General features: G+C 40.4%; 1 protein-coding gene across 5 annotated transcripts in view; it reads left to right on the plus strand.

The window, feature by feature from the left end:
• The window catches only part of TMCC3 (transmembrane and coiled-coil domain family 3), a 134,440-nt gene that overhangs the window by 81,294 nt on the left and 30,486 nt on the right, over positions 1-22,660 (plus strand). Inside the window, exon 1 of one of the 5 annotated variants that reach the window (XM_048300968.1) lies at positions 7,018-7,209. The exons of 3 other annotated variants lie outside the window; for them this stretch is intronic. In XM_048300968.1, coding sequence (XP_048156925.1) covers positions 7,132-7,209 — 78 coding nt within the window. In that variant the 5' untranslated portion in view covers positions 7,018-7,131. Of the gene's footprint in view, positions 1-7,017; positions 7,210-17,546; positions 17,689-22,660 lie in introns of those variants that run through there. One more of the 5 variants, XM_048300974.1, reaches the window with a different exon arrangement.

Below are 22,660 nucleotides of genomic sequence, written 5' to 3' on the forward strand. Positions count from 1 at the left end.
ATATCTCATATAATTCACTGGTTCTATAAGAATGAAGCGGAAGACTTCAATCTGTCAAAAAGTGTCCCCCAAATTTTGTAATGAATAAAAACATGATTTTGAAAGCCCCAAAGAATGATTATGATTATTGTTTAAAGAGCACATTTATTTATTTTTTCTACTTAAATCTCTTATAGACTATTCTGAAGCATCTAATAGCACCCAGATAGTTAAAAATAACAATTGTGTTATGTCTTATGGCTTGCCTCCACGGTCAAATAGTTTCATGTCTAAATTCACTAAATCTAAATTCCAATCTAAAACATGATTCCTATATTCAAAATTGCTTAGTTAAGTGCAGGAACATATGCATATCAGTGTTGCAGTTTTAATATTGTTAAGAATGAATATTAACATGCAGGAAGTTATGGAGCTCTGCTCCTGTCTTTGGAACAGTAGTAGTGAGTGAATCTGCTGCAGAATATGCAGAAATATGTTATAAAGACCTTTGCTATTGGCAAAACTTTGATCAAGAGACTTGTATTTTTGCCATTAAAAAGCATTCTAATATGAAAGTAAAACAAACGTAGTATCTGTTAGGAAAAACATGTTACTGTATTTAGATGAGTAAAGGGAGTGTGTTGCTGGATACCTATAAAATAATGGTTGATACCCCTGTACTTAGCATAATAGAAATATCTGTGCTATGCTCTGGTGGTTTTTGTTTGCAATTTCTTGCCTTTAAAATATTTGTTGTTAAAATCAGGCACTTGGAAAATTTATGCCAGTTAAACATCATGGCATTTGAGCTTTTCTGCTTAGTTGATGTTCATCTTTGAAGTCTCTGTTACCCAAAACAGAACTGAATGTTTAAGTCTGGCAGATTGATAAGTAAACTGGAAGGAGCTTTCGGTTTGTACTATGCTCATTTTAAAAATGCTCTTAACCATATTTATCTAATAGTTTTTCTTATGCCCAATTAACCCAGCATGTAAGTGACCTAATACACTCCTCTGTTTTTACCTGGTTCTCCTGGTTTTAAAGGAAAGCTTTCATATAACATTAAATTAGATTTAACAGAACCACAGTTAGATGAGTTGTAGGCGATCAACTTTTACATTTGTGAGGGAATTTGAGCTTCATATCCCCCCGTAAATTGCTTCTCTGTAGACAGAGAGTCACTGTAGTAAAACTCAAAGGGCTACATTGTAACAACTCTCACCAGGAAGAGGTATAGGCTTACTTGTATAATCATTAATTTTTCTGTCCTCTCATAACCCATCTGTGTTTTCTGGTTGACTGTCAAACAAGTCCTAATCCTGCCTTTGACGTTGTCTCTTCATATGGAAATAATTGTTGTCACACATTTAGCATGACATAACTTATACAGAGCCACCACCATGCAATGTACTTCATAGATTTAAAAAAATTGACAGGTTTCTATCCAACACCATTTGCTATCTCATTTGCAGCTCTCAGCCACAAACTGAGCTGGAATCCTGTGCAGCTATGGCTATAGGGCAGTAGGGTGAAAGCTGTAGTGTATTAACTTACAGAGCCTTTAGGAGCTCAAATGTCAGCTGCCCAGCTACATGCCACCTTAGGTGGACTGCAGGCACTGTTGCTTGCAGAGTGGGTTAGGGTGGCACATTCCAAGAGCAATTCTTGTGCTCATGGGCTATGTCTAGTGTGCTTGTTTTACTTTGAGATAAAATGTCACACTGATGTAACCACCAGAATATGAAGTAATAGGAGATCCAGGCTGGTTGTCTTCTGGCAACAGACTGAATGATTTGGATGCAAGTTCATATTTGTGTTTTGGAAGGGGGTACACCTTTATGTGCCAGCAGGCTGCAGCTGTTGGTCCTGTATGCCTTGTGACAATGTCAAAGTGGCTGATTTAGGACAAAGAGGCTGCACACATTCATTCTCAGAAGGCCACAAATCACATATTATGAGGTAGAAGAAAATTTGTAAGCTGATGAGCAGCAACCATTCACGTTGCTAGAGGGAGAATTCTGTACTTGCGTCTGCAACATGGACTATCTTTAATGTAAATAGCTGAGCTCCAGGTGGGTTCTTGGGTGTACAGAACATTTGGCATTTCAGTCTGCTACAAAGGTGGCTCTTGTTCACAGCATTTGAAATGCAAAACACTGCTACCATCCTGTAGGTACTGTTTGCACTATCGCTGTCACTCAGCAGCAGCACTGAGGAATTATGTAGCTGAATTTTCCTAGGCTGTATGAGAATGAGGAAAGGGCTTGAAACTGCCTCTCATCACACAGCAATAGTATGCAGGGGAAAGGAAGAAGGAGAACTTCCATTACCCTGAACTGGAGTGCATCTCACTAATACACAAAACTCTTGGTTTTGCAGTTTTTTAGTGTGTACTAAATGCATACTCACAGTGTCCAGAGCTATTATATTGTGAAAGCACATAATACATTTCTTAATCAGGAGAGGACAGGGGAGGAGAGAGTTGGATTTAAAACTTTAGTTTGATATCTGAATGTTTATCAACGTCTTCTGAATGCACGTCACAGCTTGGCAATACAATCTGCAAGTCTCAGTGTGATCCCTTGGTAGTTTGTGGTACAAACAAGCAGAGTATCTCCTTTGCTGTGGGTGTGAAAGGCTCATGCCTTGGCAGATTAACTGAGAACTGACAGTGCACTCAGGGCTAACCACAAGACCAATGTCACTCAGCACTATCCCACTTGCCCTCAGACTTGGAAATGACTAATGGTCTCTTTTCACGTAGACCCTTTCCCTGGAGGCTGGTTGATGAAAGCTTTTGGAAAAAGATTTGGAGGGCGAGTTAAAAAGTCTCTCAAAAGAGGCCCCAGTATCCTGTTTAGAGTACAGATGTTACCACTGTGGGAAAAGGGACCTTCGTCTTCTTCCTGATTGTACCTTTGCCAACATACTTTTGACATAGGATATTTAATTTCTCCCCGCGAACATCAGAACGCAACATTTAATAATAGCACTTTTAATTCTGGAGGAGCTCAAGGCTCTCCACATGAGAAGATATGCCGTGCTTCTCCTTTTATAGACCGGGTAGGAGAAGTCCAAAGAAGTAAAGTAAATTGCCAAGATCCAGATTTATGATAAAACTGGAAAGAGAATGGGGCCAAACCTTGAGCCAGCCTCCAAATGAAAAGAGCTTCCATGTTTTCTATAAAGGTTTGTTCGGGGTTTTCTTTGTTACTTCCCAGTGTGTGTGTTTGACACCATCTAGGGGATTACATTGTGTGGGAGTTGGGTTTTGCTAGGCAATCCCACAAGTGCCAAAGGCCCTTCTGCTCCCTGTATGGCCTATGCCTAAGTCAGTATGGATAATTTATGGCTTGCAGGCGGGAGTGCTGTGTCTGCTGTACAAGCCTCACACATGGTCATGGGGCAAAAAATGCATGGCAAAGATGCAGATCCTGAAGGGAAGAGTGAGACAGGAATCATCTCTAGAAAGCTCAGGCTCCAGCTGATGGGCCTCCTTTGGATAGTGCCTCTGCTGCACTTCCAGAGATTTGATGTCTGTCCCTCTGAAAAACCAAATAGAGTGGTGAATACTCTTGTACAGTGATCTTAAGTCTAACTAGACCTTCTGTTCCTAAAAGGCATCACTCTTTAAAAGGTCACTTTTAAAAGGTAGGCAAAATAATGTAAATACCAAGAGTTAAGCATTGTGGATCATGCCAGCATGCCGCAGTGAGGGAAAGGACTGGAAAAGGATAGGTACTGACAGCTGGGCACTAAGTGAGGGATTTTGAGGTATTTGAACTTTAAAACTGGCAGAATGGATGGCTGGAATGATTTAACATTTTATCATTAATTTAAGCCGTATAAATTAATTTTCAAAGTACTTTCTGAGAGGAATAAAGGATGAGAGAATAAATCTATGGGCTACCATTTCTATCTATGTCACTGTGAGTCCAGCCTCATGTTCCTGCCAGTATGTGGAAGAATTTGCTTTAGTGGAGTGAAGGTTCAGCTGAGAGCAGGTGTGCTGTGTGTGGGAAGAACATTTATTTAAACTCTGTGGGCTTTTGAAAGTAATGTTGAGAGAAGTACTCAGTGAAGCTCTCAGTAGTACTGTGCTGTGCAATATTCTGCCACGTTCAGGGTGTCACATCTCTGTTTTGGAGTGGGGAAGGAGAGCTGTACAAACCAGCTGCGTGTGCAAGAGGAGGGCAAGTAGTCTTTGTTCAGCCAAGCCAAATGAAATGCATTCTGCAAATGTGCCATAAGATAAGAATACACTCCTGCTCCAGCCCAGGAATGACCTAGTGGCACATGTGTGAGAAGGAAAGATAAAGGGGGCAAAGAGCAGCCTTTCGTCAGAGAATTGCATTGCACCACAGTTTGACATAAATTCTGAAGATGCAGGTGATTTAAGAAAAGAACCATTTCTTGAGACGTGGCACTTGCAGAGACTGTCAAAATGACAATGGCTCCTAATTCAGCTTGCATGGAAGGACTCTCCTGACCTGCGGGACAGGTGCATCTACCCAAGCAGCTATTTCTCCTCCACTATAACTTGCTGCTGTGCGCAGCAGTTGTTCCTAATGGACTGGCCTGCTGTCCTGTAGTCACAGCTCCCCCAGGAACTGCCCAGTGCCAGGGCTTTCGCTGCTGGCGCAGGAGCCTGGAGCTGTTGTTTCTGGTATGCACCACTGAGAGCAGTGCCCAAGCAACAGATCCACAGGCTTGGTTGGAAGGTGTGACTAATGCAACACTGGGGTCTTACGAGACCAGCTGTAGTATGTTCTCTTCTTAGAGGCTACATTAGGACAGAGCTTTCTTTGTAAATATAGTAGTATGTATGTTAATACTACTTCTAAATATATACTGCATATTCCTGCCTCTTTTTATCTTGAAGAGAAGTTTTGCCATTTTGTGGCTATTCTGCTGGTACTATTTAAATAAGGCTGATATTTAAAGAAAACTCTTAAGCCTTTGAATAAAGTATGATTTATAATAAGCCTTCTATTACTAAAACATCAAGCAATTCCAGTCCTTTATGTATCCCTATTCCAACTACTTACCCTTTCTATGCTTTGATCAACTACATCTGGCAAGTCTTCAAAAAAAACCTGAAAGTTTCTGAGGAAATAAGGATGTTTCATCCTAGGTGCTGGAAACCACACATTCCTGTTTGGAAATGTGCAATTATTACTTCAGTGAAAACCCCAAGCCCCACAAAATTTGCCGATTTAATTTTTTACTCACCTTTACCTCCAGAGTTCCTCACCCTCTGGCACATGAATTAATGTTCATGTCTGAGCTGAAGAACTTAAAAAACACAGTTTCCATCTCAGTTTTTTTTTTTTTTTTCCCCCAGCAGCCTTTTAACTTAAGCTAACTCATTCACCTTCATAAGAAGTATAGGAAGGGTGGCAAGTCACCGCCTGTGTGCAGTATCCAGTGTTAGTTTGGTTACTTTGAATACTGCATTAGGAAAATAGTGCTTCCTGTAGTAAACCCACTCATTGTTTACTTTGGGATAACTTTGTTAAAACTGGTGTTAGAGTTGAAGAAGAAACACCTGCCTAGAAGGTGGGGTCTAGTATTTCTTTTTATTTTAGAATTCCAGGTCTTTCATTTATGAAGACCTCATTACTTGAAAACACCAAGGAGGCCCTTGTGTCAGATAATAAACCTGTGACAGTACTGTTATCTTGGAACATATGAATCCAGTAAAAAACCCAAATGGTGACAGGGAAATATTTTTTAAATCTGCAAGGTCCTTTTAGGATCGTTAGCTATGTTGATATTTAAGTATGTTTATATACCCACATGTCTTGGGACTGTTGCTGTCTCCAACTAGAGAAGAAAAGCAGTATGAGTCATGCATGAGCATGATAACAACTGTACCTAAAAGGTGAAGTCCTGCTACTCTTGCAAGGGAGTTGGCCTGAAGCAACTCCAGATTTACGTGTGTAATAATTAGAGGTGGTAACTCAACTATTCTGTTTATTTCAGAAAGGAAAAGAAGTACATTTCCTCTACAACTTAGTGATTATAAAACAGTATTTTACTTACACTTTTCAGTGGGTTAAAATGTGTTGTGTCACTTAAATGCGTTCCTCGGCATAGGAAGTAAATAAGATAAGTGTGAAAATCAGTCAGAAACTCCACTCAACTCTTAGGAATTTAAGTACATTGGCATACACATGCCCTGGAAAACAAGTTTTCCTTCAGTATTCAGAAGTATCGTTTGAAGCTCCCCTGTGCCAGGACATTGAAGTATTTGTCTCACATGTGTAATGTGCAGAAAAGAGGGCTGAATTGGTTGCTGTGCTCCACTGACCACTTTAGAAAATGCAAGCCCTGATTATTTAGCTAGTTTGACAGAATGTTTATACCATTTTATTGTGAAAACCTCTAGGTATCAAGGGCTTTCAAGAAGCAGTGCTCAGTTGTGTCCAAGGTACCTTAGGCTACCGAAGTCAAAACCTTACAAGTGAGTCTGCCCAAAACTGACAACACAGTACTTCTGGTTTCTTCCTTTCTTTCCCCTTTGGTCTTCTGAAGCTTTAGGATTTGCTGTGTTTTGTGAGGTTTTACTTGTAGCCACAGGGTCTAGGTTTGTTTTAAAGGAAGCTGAAATCCCTTGATGGTAACTCCCTCCAAGAGCTGGATCGGACGCAGACCAGCGGCTGTCAGCAGGAGGAACTGTCATCCCTCCGTCCAGCCGTACCTCTGGGAGATCATCGTGTCCCAGCTCCTGCTGTCCCCGCAGACACGACGGCCTTGAAAACTGAACAAACGAAGGGACTTCTGGCCCAGTCCCTCTGGCTAAGCTCTCTCCCACCTTCTTCCCCTCTCAGGCGTCCTTCCTTTTTCGAAGGAGGAGGACACCACAGCCCCGGCCCCCTCGGGACCGGCGGGCTCGCCCCCTGCGGCGGGACCCGGAGCACCGAGGGGCTGATCCGGGTGTGCGGGCTGGGGAGCAGCGGAGCAGCCGCGGTGCGGGCGGGGCCGTGCAGGCGGGGCGTGCCCGGTGCTCCCGCGCGGCGGCGGCCGCGATCCCGATCCCGCTCAGTCCCGCGGCCGCGGGGCTGGTGCTTGGGAGGCCCTGGGTGGCACCGCGCCCGGCACGGAGCAGCGGCCAGCAGCAGCAGCAACAGCACAAGCCCAAGCCCAAGCATGCCGGGCAGCGACACGGCGCTCGCCGTGGACAGGACGTACTCGGACCCGGAGCGGCACCGGCGCCGCAAGACGAGGGTAAGGCGTGTGAGAGCCGGCGGCCCGGGGAGGCGGCGGCGCCGGGGCTGCCCGGGGGGTTTGGGTGCCGAGCTCTGAGAGGCAGCCGCCAACCTGCAGCACGTTCCCCGTGAGGTCTCCGCGTTTGCTAGGCTGACGATCTAAAGGGAAGGTTTTTTCCTACGTGATTCTTTCATACTCTGAACACTTGTTGGTATAGGAAAATGAAATGAAACTGGATATTGACTTAATAGAAACCAATGTTCGAGGTATATCCTCAATCGAAACTAGAGGGATACAAGTGTAATAGAGAACTTACGCACCAGAGTCAACAGCACCGATGATTTAATGCCGTGACTCTTGTGTCTCGATCACAGTGGTGAATACTAGGGTTTGGTTTTGTTTCTCAAGGTTTGTTTAATATAAACTCTGGAGCAGGTGATTGTATCTGGCAGCAGAGAAGTATTATGGTTCCTTTTATGAAGTTAAAAGAGGGCTGTGGGAGGAATGGAACTTGACAGAAAAAGTTTACCTGTGTGTTCTAGGGATAAAGTAAGAATATACTGTATATCCATGATGTATGGCTTTATGGAATAGTTTTTCTTATAGTCTTCTGGCAAGTTCATCTTTCTTTATTTTTATGTTTTGTTCATATGATATATATAAACATAAACATATATAGGCAAGGCTTGTGATCCTTTCATGTATTAAGTGGCTTTTATGGTAAGTGTTCTGTTTATGAAGGAACTTGGCTTTCTAGTTTAAAATTCTTACCTGAATGCTCAGCTCAAAGACATGTTAAAAAATGCCCCTTTCTTCCCATGCACTGCAGGAGAGGAAAAAGGAGGTTGCTCTAGCTGACTTGGGATATTGGCAGAAATTTTTCTTTCTTTTCTATGCTGAGATCTTGCGCCTGACAACAAATGAATTTTATGGTTTGAAGTGTAAGGATCCGCTGTTTGTGAGGGAAGATCTTTTCTAGGGGTGACTGAGGTAAAGGTTTTGGGTTTTGGGGGTTTTATTTTCCTCTACTGCGCATTAGCAGTATTTTCCATCCCTCCAGCCCATTAATTGACAGTGATGAGAAGGAGATGGTGTGATTCAGAATAAGGAAATGTTTTAAAAACAGATAACCCTGTACACTGTAGTGTTACTACTGGAGTCTACAATACTCTTCACACTGTAAGGTGGATGCACATGCTAGTCATAATGGAGTTTAAAATGTTATGCTTTTCCTTTGTTTTCCTCTGTTGAAAGTTGAACTGATTAGTTTTTCCTTCATTGATCTTGTTGTAAGAATAGTGTAATACCTAGCTAAGTGTGGCCATGGAGAAAAGTTCCAATGTCTTCATAATTTTTGGTATATTTAAGAGTTAAACTCTACTCCTAGTAGTCTAGTTGATTTGCATAAATCTCATGCTGTGTGTCTTATTGTACTTGTGTATGGAAATTAAAAAAAAAACAAAACCCAAAACCTCATGTTTAAGGCAGTTTTATAAAAGTATTGGTCTTCTGTCTAATACTGGATTTCTTTTAATCAGAATTAGTGTCTTCTTCTCTTCCTGTGACCATGAGAACTGGACATACAACTCTATACAAGTTTTTAGAGTTGTATGTCATTGTGATGCTCCACAGTCTGGGCTTTACAAGTTGTGTCAGATATCACAGAACTTGTAATATAATTGCTAGGGATGGTAGCAGCATGTTGTATGTTCCAGATGATGATAAGACCTTGCATTACATCTGTTTGTGCTTAGTCCAGACAAATTGGAATTTTTCCTGGGCAAATTGCCTGGATAAGTTCTACATTTCTCTTACTGCCTTAACCGTGGCAGTAGAAATCATCATGCACTGGAGCAGCAAGAACTGGCAGTATTATGTAGACAAAAGCAAGAAAGTAGAATGTATTTTTTGTTTAGAGACTGAATAAAAATCATCAGAGCAGCTGAAGTTAAAGCTGCCATTCCCAAATATGGATGGACAAGAGCAATGCAGGGCATAAACACAATACAGAGCTGGTGGGGAGGTTCTCAAGAGCCCAAGCAGACTAGGGAGATTTGCTGTGTGAAGAATGCCTTGGACCTGGATTTGTTAGCAGGATAGGACGTGTTGTAAGTAGGGTGAGATCCATTTAATAAAGTCTGGGGAAAAGAGAGGTGTCAAAGTAGAAGCTGGATCTCCTAGTCTGTGTAACATAGGCTACCGAGTCCAGTTTTTAGGCAGGTGGGTTTTAAAGGAATTCTCCAGCTTATAGGTTACTACACGTGTCTTTCAAGCCCAGCTAAGGATTTTTCTTGTGAGAAAGTGACACCTTTTCTCTGGGCAGGTAAAATGACAGTTTCAAAATTGCTGTTGTATATACTGTAGGAAGGCATCATTAAATTCAGTTTGCAGAAGCTCTAGAACAATTTACTGTGAACATAGCCTTTGGAGTTTGTAAATGGTAGCATCTGAGGGGAAACAGATCTAAACATTTTTGCTGCAGCCAGAAAGCTTTTTCAATATATAGCAACAGGTCTGTTCAATACCTTCTTCTTTGAGGCTATTTGAAGTATAAGATATCGTATATTGGGTTCTGCTAATAACTCTCCATATGTCACGTTTTGTACGAAGTTCCCAGTGGCTGAAAGAGAGAAAATACTTTATTGAGGTACAGTGGGGTCATTCTTAACTTAGGAGAGTCGCTGCTGCTGAAGGCCAAATATTTTGAGGGAGAGGCTGTTCTCTCTTCCTTGGATGTTCTCTTCCTTGGATGTTCTCTTCCTTGGATGAATCACAAGAGAGTCCAGCTATGCTGTGCATGGCAGTACTGAGTGAGGCATAAAACCACTATTACTTGAAGTGTAATGGAATTAGTGCTTTATAGTTCTGCTTTTATGTGATGGTATAGATTTATAGCCATGTGGTTGCCTTAGTTCTGGAAAATCATCCATCTCCAGATTTAAGAAGGGTGCCCTTCCAGGAGACCTTTCCTGCCTCTCCTTGCCAGTAGTATCTGGTTACTATAATCTGGATTACTGCAGCTCACTCTGGTGGTGTAGGTGGAATGCATAGACAATACAGCCATGCAAAATGTTTCTGGTCCTCTCTGCTAATGCCAGTTGCTGCAGCTTCACTATGCTTAACATCTGGTACCAGCTGATTCCTGCAAGACTTCAAATACAAATCTCTGAAAAACATTCAAAATCAGAACCTAAGGTATGAAGGAGGACAAGATTTGGGAATAGGAGCTGCATTTTTAGTTGTCATGAACAAAGTACTGCTCTTGCTGGAATGTAGCTTGAATTATAGTTTAAAAAGTGTCATAGTGCTTTCTTAAGGGACTTGATTTTGTAGTAAGCAGTGTGGAAGACTAGGGTGTTCAGATTCTGGCTACACTATTTCTTGATCAGTAAGTCCATGCAGAGGTCTATGCAATTGCAATAGTTAACATTCCTGATGCTCAAACTAGCCTGGCTATGCTAACTCATGCCTCATTGTGTTGACTTTTGCTTCAAGAGCACTGTGTTGGGACTGCCTTTCAAGGTTCTATAAGGGTCTATTGAAGCCACCTTTTTTTTTAATCTTCTGATCAGGACATTGCTTTTCACTCTAGATCTCTTACCCATTACTGAACAAGAATCCTCTGCATTTCATCAGGACTATAAATTGATATGTATGGCTTTATAGGAGAAAAATCCTTTTCCAGTACAACTAAAACACATGACTGCATCCCATCAAGAGTCTATGTAGAAGTCTACTTACTTTTAACAAGTACCAGATGCATTAGAGAGAGAGAAACAGGAAGTCCCAATTGATTTCTTGCACTTTGGAGCCTATTTAGAACTTTCTCTTTATTAGTGGAAAACAGAATTGTACGAACCCTTCCTTTATTTAAAACAAGCAAACAAACACAGAAACCTTACCTGAAACAGGTGCGGTTTATTTATTAATGAATAGAGAAGCTTAACTTCAATCTTCTTCTTTTTTCAGCCTTAGACTAGCAGCAGAATCAGTGGTTTTTTGGACGATTTAATTCTTACATGATCACACATATAAAAAGCTTACGCTAAAAAAAAAAGCAGGAATTCACTTGCTTTCTACTGATGAAAAAACATTCTGTGAAATGTCTCTTCTCATTTTCCATGTATCTTTTATGATCCCTCCCATTCATCTTGTCTATAAGCAAGGCAGACTTTAATAATCCCCCCTCATATGTGTGTCTTTCTAAGCCTCTAATCACTTTCATCATCTGTCCTTGAATTCCCTTTATTTCTTAAAATCTTTAGTAGGTTTAGAGGAAATGACATAAAGGAACCTAAAAGGATTAAAAACAAACAAATAAAAGCTCCAAACAGAGTACCCCACCAAAGCAAACAAATCAAACAACAAAACCCCACCATTCTAACCAAAACAAAAAACTACTCCACCCACAGTTTTAGGAGATGGGGATATTTAATCTCCTGGTGTTCTTTTAAATACAAAGATCACTGTAGAAGACTTGCCTGTTCTGGGCTCTTGTGATCTGTAACCAAACCTCCCAATGTTTTGTGCTCAAAGACCTTAAGCACACTTTTCCCCACAGTTCCCTCAGGTTTGGACATAAGATGAAAATAATTTGATGAGAGAGAATTTTGCTGGGACCTCCAAGCTTTGGTTTTAAATCCACAGTGTAATTAGAAATGTGTAAAACCTGTCAAAGGGTAGCCTGCATGATGCAGGGGTATTGTAAATAGGAGAGAGAAGCCATAATTTTAATATGAACCCAAAAAGACTGATTAGTTTGTTGGAACTGGAAGAAAAGCCTGGTTTGTTCATTTAAAACAGTAAACACGTTTTAATTATTTTGTCACTTTAGAACTGTTTAAAAAACTTCTTACTTTTTTATTCCCTAGTGCCGGAAAGGAATATTAGGACGTTTCCAAAGCTGGTATCTTTTTTCTGTGAGTTTTGGGACTAAATACACCTAAAAGCTAAAGGGCAATGTTATGCCAAATGAAACAAAAGGAGAAGTTGTTTCTGTACAGCCTAATATAGCATTGCTGTGCTCCCCTGATCCTGCAAGGGGAACCTCTTTGGTAGACTTGTAAGCTATAAAGCTTGTGTTCTCACCCAGTCCATCTTTTCGGTAACCCAAGAAGACAGTTTTAAACAAGAAGAAGAATGAGTGATGCATCTTCTTTTTAAGGTTTAAACTGATTTTAAGTTTGGAATTTATAATTCCAAACTTTTATAATTTTTGGTTTCCACCAGGAAAATTCATGTCTCTGAAGACTGTAGAGTCTTCTTTCCTTTGCTGTGCTGTTGATCCATCCTCAGTGGATGATCAGGACTTACAGGACTGGGGAAATTCTTATCACCTTTTATATGTTAGGTATATGTATAAAAATAAAAGTCACTGGGGTAAAATTGCCAACCTTCTGATTTACTTTCCTTTTGAAGGACATGTAATTGTTCTTCTGTCAGCAGTGATGCTGGGGGGGTGGCAAGAGCTGTAGATGCCTGCCTTGCTTACTGTCATCATCTCCATAGGTAAGGCTTTTACTAGGCACCACCTGGCACAAGGTCTGCACAGAGGCTGAGCCTTCAAGGTTTTGGTGGATTTGACATCTAATATTGTCCAAGCTAAAAGGATTCCCACTGCACATTGTCCCATTTTAGTTCTTTTGGGAACATTAACAAGTGTGCAGCTTTCATCTTCACCCCCACAGTGAGTATGGTTTTGGGAAAGACTTGTGTGGGAGGTGAATTTCTATGTAGTTCTGGGGAATGGTGGAATATAATTCTCCCTTTTCACTTATGTATCCAGTGGAGAAACTTTACAAAAGAGCATTGCAGTATTTACTACTGAAAGTTTCCTGTGCTTCCCTTAGTCTGAAAGAGGGAGGATTAGTATGCAAAGCCAAAAATAAACCTGCTGATCTGAAGCCTTCACATATGGGACCAAGTATGTACTGGAATGTCTTGAATCTTACCAGACACTCAGCAAGTGAGAACTCCTCTAAAGCATTTTTTTATATCATCATACATAATCTAAGCTTTAATTTAGGGACAAGGAGGGAGTGGACGGATGTGTCTACCAGATGAGGTATAAAGAATACCTACAAATTGTGAACTGTGATGCTGTTACTGTAGAAAGCTGAAATGAGGCTTTTTGTTTTCAAAAAAATTACAGAAATGCTTAATATTGAGAACTTGCTCACTTCGTTATTGCTCTATTTAGGGGTTGCAACTGGATAAAATTCTAGAGGGCAGAAGTTCTTGAAACCACTGGTACTAATATTTTCTTACTTACCTTTGTACTGGACGCTGTGTGTTTCAATGGACCTTTGATATAAAGTATTTAGCATCAATTCTTGATAATTCTCAGTTAACCTTTACTATAGTAGGCATGTTTTCCTTGGTTTTTCCTATTTGTGTACAGTTTAGGTAACAGTTGCCTTCCTTTGTAAATATTTGTTTCAGTAGCTTTGGATGAAGAAGTTGTGCTGAGGATGTGAAGAACTGACACTGTGCTATTGAATTAAAATGAAAATGTGATTCAGGTTGTGCTGAATTAATTGGAAACTTTTGATTAACATCGGGAGCCTATGGAACCAATCTGAGATGAACTAGAACAGACTTATGGAAAATTCTCTGTATATTAAATGTTCTTTACAGGATGGTAGATGCTGCTTCCAGTTCATACTACAGTCTCCTTTAGCTTTAACCAGGATGGTGTAGGTGGGTTTTTAACTTCATTTTTGCTTTGTAAATAAATGCTCTTGTAGTGGGCTTGACTAAAAATGTATGGAAGCCTGTTTAATTTCCTGGCAAAGATTGTGATAAAAAGAGCAGCCACTGTGTGTGCATCTAAGGGCTGCAGCAGTTAAACACTCTATTTAGCTATGTCATGTGGGGTTTTTTTTTTTTTTTTTGGTTAAAGTTAGTAGAAGTGTGGCTTTCAAAAAGGCTATGACATGATTGGCTTCTCAAGCACTAAATAAGATTTTTTTTTAAATTGTCTTGCTCCTCTTTTTTAAAGCAAGCCTTTTCAGTTGAAGATGAAGGATTATGATGAAAATTGGTGTTTTAAAGATAGGGAAGACTGCAGTGCTCTGGAGTCAGTTTATGTATACAAGAGGTGTTGATTTATAAGGTTAGAAAAAGCATTAAGCAGAGCTAATGGAAGTGTAAGTCTTCCATTCTTAAATAAACGAAACCTGATATTGCCTACTGCCACCAAAAGTAAGTAACACAGCTTACAGGAAATGCGAGCAGTCAGGGTTTTGGGGTCTGTGGATTATTGGTTTTTAAATATAAGGGAATTTCTAAGTGGGCTTTAAGTGCTAGACTACAAGAATTACTGTTACAGGAAGAGAAGCCTTGTTAGGGTAAGTTGATGTAGCAAGTTTCTCTGGTTTTACGGCATTCACTCCCTTTATTCCAAGCTATTCCAGTACATGTAATACAGAAATTAGAATTCAGCTAGTGCTCGTTGTTCAAATGCAAAATGATATAAATATGCTGAAAATGTGCTGCTTTATACCAGCATGTCTGTACAGGTGAGTGATGAACAAAGATCAAACTGACAGACCAATTACAACTGACTCTGAACATTTTTCTAAATCAGGGCAGTACAGCTTAGTGTACTGTACTGCTAGTGTGCCAAGGACTTGCTAAGATTCACTGCTTCACCCTCACTTCCTAGGAAATTAATGTATATGAAATGGGAGCTGGCTATGGGACTCCATTGGCCTTTGACTGTGTTTTGGATTATTGTAGACAAGAAGCTTTGGTTGAAGGTTTCAAGGACAAGGTGAAAGCTTTGGAACCTAGTAGGATCAAACCCAGTACTAGTCTGAAAGAGACATTTAGTGTTAGAAAAATTAAATTAACAGGTCTTGTTAGTAAGAGTTGCCTAGGTCAGGTGTGAAGACCTTTCTTACTCAAGAAAGACCAAAGATGACTGTTCACTCATTCACAGCTGCTTCTCCAGTCTGCAGCACTGCAGGGTGCTGCCTTCGCCCTGACAGCATTTCTGAAGCCGCTCAGAGTGGACTTGTACCAAGTCCATTAGGAGCACCTAGCCTGGGGCTCCTTCACCCTCCCTGTGGTCATACTGCGCTTACAGATACTGCACCCCTCCCAGTGCCAAGCCCCCTCTCTGTACCAGGGCTGAAGGGAGGGGGTAGTGTGGGTGTGACTGGGCAGCTCTCAGTAGCTTTTGGGCATGTTCAGGGCAATAGCAAGGAATGGAGAAGATAGCAGGGAAACACGATGAAGAGAGGAATAGAGGTGGGACTTCATGTGCTCAGCCTAAAATGGAGTCACTGCCCAGAACAGAGCCTCCTCCAAAGGCCAGGTGTAATTTTCTTTTCCCCCTTCTTTAGTCCACACAGATGACTTGAAAATAAAATGTTTCAGTATTTGGTATTACTCCAGCTACTGATGCATGTGCATAATTTGGAATTGTGTGGCTCTTACTATGTTAGGAATCTTTGTTTTACCAGGGGTTTTGGCAGGAGTAACATGTGTCATGGTTGCCCCGATATGTTTTGTCAGAAGAGCAAAATATCTCTTCGCTTTATCAGGTTTGTTATTTCTTTCTTCTCCCATCCCTGCCCAGGGAAAGAAGCTATCTTTGTTCATTCCTCTGTCCTGCCATACCTTAAGGAAGAAATCTGGCTACATCTTGTCACCTGTATCCAGTCCTTTTTTGGAGCAAATTACAAAGTTTCACCTTGATGAACAAAAAAAGAATTACATCCTTCTCCTAAAAGAAGAGTTTAAGGGATATTCTTAGTAGTCTTTTTTAAAGCCGGATAGTAAATGTCAGCAGGCCAATTCAAGCTGCCAGGCTTTTGGTCTACTAAAATGGGTCCACAGAAGGTTTACAGTGAGTTTGCCATACTCTCATGTTGTTGTCCTTGTCAGCTTTTTGTGCAGGTCTCTACAGTGGAACCCTTTCTTCACATGTGAACTGGTGCAAGGGGTGACTGAGGCCCTTCTGATACCCAGCATCATCACAAGCAGGTGTTGCTGGTTCTGGTGAGGGCCTATGATCTATATGACAGTTAGGCTCTTTCTGTCATGTGCAAGTGGTTTGGATTTTATCCCAGAGGCATGGGAAGGCTGGGGATGAGAGAGAGAGTAAAAGCATTTATAAACGAGAGCTGAGGAAGATTTAAGAAAAGGGTAATAGTGAAGACAATGAAAAGTTTGACGATCAGTGAGAGCTTCTCCTCTGGTTGCCAATAGTTATATGAAGAAATTCTGAGACTGTCCTTGTTGGCTCTTGCGTGTTTTGTTCCCATAAACTGTATGGATGTGGTTATGAGTAATTTGTCTTGGGAAGCACCAAGGAGCATTACTGCCTGTAAGAGCTAGATGCTTATTGCTACTCGTAAAAGGAAGCGTGCCATTGTCAGGTTATTCCTTTGTGTCTTTCCGGTGTTAAATCCTATGGTATCCTCTCTCTAGTGCAAAGAGAGATCCTATTGAGCAAATCTTCTGTTGCTGATATTTAAAAAACTGATTTTAATGCATTTCTACCTGAGGAACATCATTGTGTCTTGCAGCATAAATTTAATGTGCACCCATAGTTTTTATGAGCTTTTTTTTTCTGCCTACAAGGAACTCTAGTTCTCCTTTTTCACCAAGTAACTGGAAAGTCCTGAATAGCAGCTGAGTTCAGGAGGATGATTAAGACAGGACCTATGACCTAACAAAGCTCGATCTGAAAGTGATAGAGTGGAATCTCTGGTGACAGCCATAAGACTTGGTGTCAAGCTTTGTTTTGTGTCTATTGATGCCAGAAGCTATGATATTTTTGGGGGGTTGGGAAGCTGGGCTTTGAGTGCAGGAGCTTACAAATTGTTCTTGCAAAAGATGTTTTGACCTATGTTGCCACTTTTCATGCATACTTTAGGTGGGACTTCTTGGTTTTTAGTGACTATGTATATTACACTGTAGCCTATGTGCAAACTGCTCTTTGATTTTGAAGAATTTCTCTTGCGATGAAGAGACACCCACTTGTGGTGCTTTGGAACAAATAGCCTAGGCCTTGTTTGAGTTATTCTTGTTTGGACTTGAGAGAGTCAGCTAGAGTAATCTTCATGTGTATTGTGCCATTATGCAGTGTGGCACTTAATGTCAGAGAAGGCTGAAGTTCAGTGATTTCCTTGAACAGAATCTATGTTTTGAGATGAAGTCAAGAGCAGTGGTGACAACTACTGCCTAAGGCTCTGGTGACATGGGTTCAGGCCACTGTGACAGCTCTCAGCCCTTCTGTAATGGTGGGAGTCATTTAACCTCTCTGAAAAAAATCTGTTTTCTTCCAGCGTGCACAGGGGAAGGGATAAATACTGTGAAGGATACATGTTTCAGAATCATTAACCATCCAAGTGGATACTTCAAGGAAAAACCACCTGTTACTATTTTTTGGGCTTCTAAAAATACACAGTGGATGCATGTTCCTGCTTTCTACATCAGGCAGCTTTTAATACTATCTGCCGTAGGTTCTTCTTCCCCTCAAATTGGGTAAGTCTTGTGTAACTGTCTGAAATTGGCCCTTTTCTCTTAAGGCAGTTGTGCGCCCTTTGTAATCGAGACTGGGAAAGCACTTGCAGTGATCTGTCTAATCTCTGTTGATTTTGAAGAAGCTCGGACTACATCACATAAAACTGCATACCTGAAGCTGGGCAAGACTAAACCTAGTGTAAATAGCTGTGGCAGTGAATATTGCAAACACTGCATAAAAGATGCAAGTTTCACTATTTTTCATGCATTATAGAACTAGATGTATGTACTGAATATCTAGACATCTGTGCCAAATTACTCTTGAGTGGGTCTTAAAGTTCTTTCTATTAGGCAGAAAAGCAAAAGAATTTTCTGGCTCTCCCTCTCACATAGTGCATTCTTAATATTACTGATTCTTCATTTCACTTATGCATAATTGTTTTAGGAAAACTTGAAAAAAACACCACTGTCTTTTTGCCAGCTTTGCCATTATGCAAAAAAATCATTGGTCTCTGGTTGTTCCAAAATTTGGCAGTACAGGATGTTAACTTTCCTTTCCTATTGCTTTTTTATATATAAAGGAAGAAAGGTGAAAAAATACCAATAAGTGACTTGGAAAGAAGGAGAGGAATCTTAAATTTACCTTATTGTTACTGCGAGGATGTCTGATTTTAGGAAAAGAAAGGCCTATGATTATTTTGTAGACTCCCTGATAAAATGGCTTTAAAATGTCTCTGTTGTGGTTTAACCACCCAAGCCCCAGGCAGCCACTTGCCCATTCCCCCGACAGTGGGACTGGGGAGAAAATTGGAAGGGTAAAAGCTGAAAAACTCATGGGTTGAGATAAGGACAGTTCAATGGGGAAAGCAAAAGCTGCACACACAAGCAAAGCAAAACAAGGAATTAATTAACTTCTTCCAAATGACTGATGGGTGTTCAGCCATCTTCAGGAGAGCAGAGCCCCACCAGTTACTTGCGAAGACAAATGTCATCACTCTGAATGTCTCCCCTCTTCCTCCCTCTTCCCCCCACTTTATATAGTGAGTATGATGCCATGTGGTATGGAATATCCCTGTGGTCAGCTGGAGACAGCTGTCCTTGCTGTGTCTCCTTCCGACATCTCGTGCAACCCCAGCCTTGTTGCCAATACAAAAATCAGAAAAGGCCTTGGCTCCGAGTGAGCCCTGCTCAGCAATAACAAAAACGTCTCTGTATTATCAACCCTGTGTTCAGCACAAATCCAAAACACAGCCCCATATTAGCCACTGTGAAGAAAATTAACTCTACCACAGACAACACCAGTGCAGTCACATAGAGTTAAATTCACTTTATTTATATCCCTTGCACATTGCAATAAGCCTTAATTTCTATTTTTAAGAGGAAATTTTTCTCTCTGATTTCATCCAGTGTAATTTGCTATTTTTAGGGGTGTGAACTCCTAGTAGTTTAGTGAGACAAAATTTTAATAGCTGTGTCTAAATTCTTATTTAAAATTTATCACTCTGTGTTTCTGTGTAGGGCCAAATATGTTGCTTATGATGATGACTAACCACACTGATGGACTGATAAATACATATTTTAGTGAAGATAGGGTTAGTGAATTGGAAATGGAAAGAAATTCTCCTTCCAATTTGATTTTGATCAGTCTCGTGTCTTAACACACTGAACCATTGTATCAATGTGTTTTAAGGCTCCAGAGCAGCTTGGAAATATTTTATTTGAACTGAGCTTCTGAAATTCCAGTGCAAGGAGCAGTGAACTTTCCATATATTTTACTGGCCAACACATGGAGCAATGTCTTTAATTCCTGTAGTAATTACTCTTTGCTGAATTTGGGGAAGCTTTGATTTTTGAGTGTAGTGATTTGTACCATTCACTGCTGTTATTAACATACTATCAAGATTCGGTTCTGAGGCTTCTGTGATAAACTTGCATCATTCTCTAAATGTTTTTTCTCCCTGGAGCAGACAGGTCTATCTGTTGACATTATCTTTGCAACAGCAATAAGATTTAGGAGACTTTAGGCTAACACTATGCTCAGCTTTCATCTGTCAGCACTACAACCACAATAGGCAATTCAATTTATGAGACTTCTGGCTAAAATTGTGATGTTACATGTAAGAGTAGAATCCATTTAGCCACTGAAATACTAATGTTTTAATAAAAATAATTAATACATGTTACTATTGTAATTCACACTGGCCATTAAATCCCAAAAGAGGATATGTCCCAAGCCAATAGCATGATAGCTCACAGATGAACAATTATTAACAGTGACTTCCTTATCTTCATAGCCCTTACCTCTGTTGTGCCAATTTTGTCCTTTCTTAATGATGTTGATAAACTACAATATCTGTACAAGTTTCCCCAGAGATGGAAAACTGCAGGGACTGGTATGAAATGTAGGTCCCAGAAAAAAAGAATAGCATTCCATGTATTTCACATGGTGTAATTTCACAATATTTTATTCCCACAAACAAAACATTGGAGGAAAATGTTAGTCAGATTTTCTAAGATAAATAGAGTATTCATCCTTCCATTCTGTTTGTGCTCATTTTTGTAAAAGGAGAAGACATGTTGCATACAAATAAAGCATGGAAAGGGTATAAATATTTTATATGCTTGTAATGTATGTCACCTATGTGCCGATAACAAGAAGGAGCAGCTGGGTGTAGAAGAGAAAGATCTAACTGCAGGTAAAGAGAGTAAATCAAGATAAAATTTTTATTCATGGTAAATTTCAAATTACTCTGCAAACTTGAGGAACAGCAAAATTACATTACTCCTTTGGAAAGGAAGCCTGTTAAGTTTATGAATGTAATTTCAATGTTAGAAGCAAGGAATTTCCTTTAAGTCCTTTGCTTCTCTCCTGGAAATTATTTTACATGTTTCCTGAGGCTTTTTTATAATTCATATTTGTCTAAGTGAATTATATTCTGTCTAGTAAATATGACAGGAGAGTAGAGGCTTCAAAGGTAATGAGCCCAGACATGTTGTGAAAATGATTTTCATGTGTCCTCACCAGGCGCCTATCCATTCTTATAGGGAGTGGAAGTCAGAGACAATTTTCCTGTTACCCACTGGCTGGCATGCTGGTGCATCAGCAGGCAGATAGTTTAAGATTATCCAGAGAATATGCTTTTTTGCCCATTTATTGGGCCAGAAAGGTTTTGCAAGGAACTGTTGAAGTTGAAGCCATTATAAAGGACAATTAAAGACACTGGAGCAATCAGAAAATACTCTATAGCATTTGGGGAGCATAAAAGAATCTGAGGGGTGGGGTGAAGAAATCCGGGAAGATGCTGCTGGTGTTGTTGCTTTAAGAAATAACTCTAAGGTCCATATGTTCCCACATTTCATTTTTTTTCCTGAACTAATGTTTCTGCTGGATTGTGAGGGATTATACAGCAGACTGTCCCTGCCTCTTCTTACCAATTCACGTGTGTGCAAGGGAATACAGCAATTGTTCTATTCTGCTGTTCAAGCTGAGCTAAGGCTCAAATCTCTAAGTAGTGCCTATTTAGCCACTGATCAGGTGTAATGTGTGCCCTCTGATCACAGAATCATAGACTGGTTTGGCTTGGAAGGGACCTTGAAGATCATCCACTTCCAAACCTCCTGCCATGGGCAGGGAACCTTTCACTAGCCCAGGTTGCTCAAAGCCCTGTGCAGCCTGGCCTTGAAGTGCCTGATAGTGTCTATGTCTGTGCCATGGAGCTCTGCCACTAAAGACAGCTTTATGCTCTAATTTGAATGGAGCTTCCATATCATCAGGGTAGGGATGAATTGATAAAAGTATATTAATCCCGAAAACGCGAATAATGATCTTCCCAAAGTGCATAGGTGAAGGTGTTCCAGCATCTTCAGTGTCTCATGTTGAAGTGTAGAAAGAAAGAGCATTCCTTAGGAACACTGGGAAGGCAATTTTGCTATGAATATAATATCCCAACCAACTCTTGGGCTTTTAGCAGCAAATAGGTGGCCAGAGAAATCACTGTGAGGGAAGCACTGTAGATGCCTTCAGAATGAGATGGTGTGCCTTTGGGCAGGCATAACTGTCAACTGAAGAAGCAGATATTGACAGCAGACCACTTTGTTTGTGGTTCTTGGTGTTACTCAAAGTGCTTCCTGCCACAATTGACATGCAGCATTAATCCTGTATCCACTCCATTCTGATGTGCCTCTTTTCTTATCGTGCCATTGCTCTCTTCATTGAGAACAAGAGCTGTAGGAGGTGTTTGGATACACATAGACTGCATCTTTGAAATTTTAGCTGGATTAGTTTCTTTCCTTTTTTCTTTTTGTCTTTTTGACCATTTCCATGGTTGCATTTGTTATTTGAAACTTAAATCATAGTATTTAGTTTTAACCAGCTGTTGGTCTTGACTTTTTCCATCCATGTTTCATGAGTTAATTTAAGATTCACAGAAGACTCGTGTTAACTAAATTTGGGCATATGTTTCACAGGGTTGGTGGATACATGGAAAATTCTTGTCAATCAATATTTTTAATTCTCTCTCCAAGAGTAAATCGTATTCATTGCTGTCTAGTGATTTGTTTGATTTGGGCTTTTTTTCTGCCAGTAGATGCACTTAATTGTTTGACAGTGTTTCAGTGTCTTCAGGTGCATAGTATAGTGATGTTCCTGATAATTTTTTTGAGAATCTGGATTCATACATGCTTGTCAATACAAATAACTGTTGATGTTGGTCAAATATTTGAAATGCCTTTCTGCACTGCTTAGCTGCCAGACAGTGTGGAAGAACGGTCTTTACTGAGGTACCTCTGGTTGCTGCTTTTGAAACTCTGGATCTAGAGGTCTTGACAGAGCTCTGGGGTTTTCAGTATGCTTCATTCCTGTGTGTGACATTAATACTTCATTTTCATGAGCAGTGAAGCAATAAAATCATGACCTTCAGAAAAAAATTGGGACTTTGCTTTTTTTTTTAATGGATTGTTGTGTAGTATCTTACCAAGTGTTAAGTGTTTTAAC

This window comes from Corvus hawaiiensis, chromosome 4 (genome assembly GCF_020740725.1).
Source record: "Corvus hawaiiensis isolate bCorHaw1 chromosome 4, bCorHaw1.pri.cur, whole genome shotgun sequence".
NCBI classification, from domain to species: Eukaryota; Metazoa; Chordata; class Aves; order Passeriformes; family Corvidae; genus Corvus; species Corvus hawaiiensis.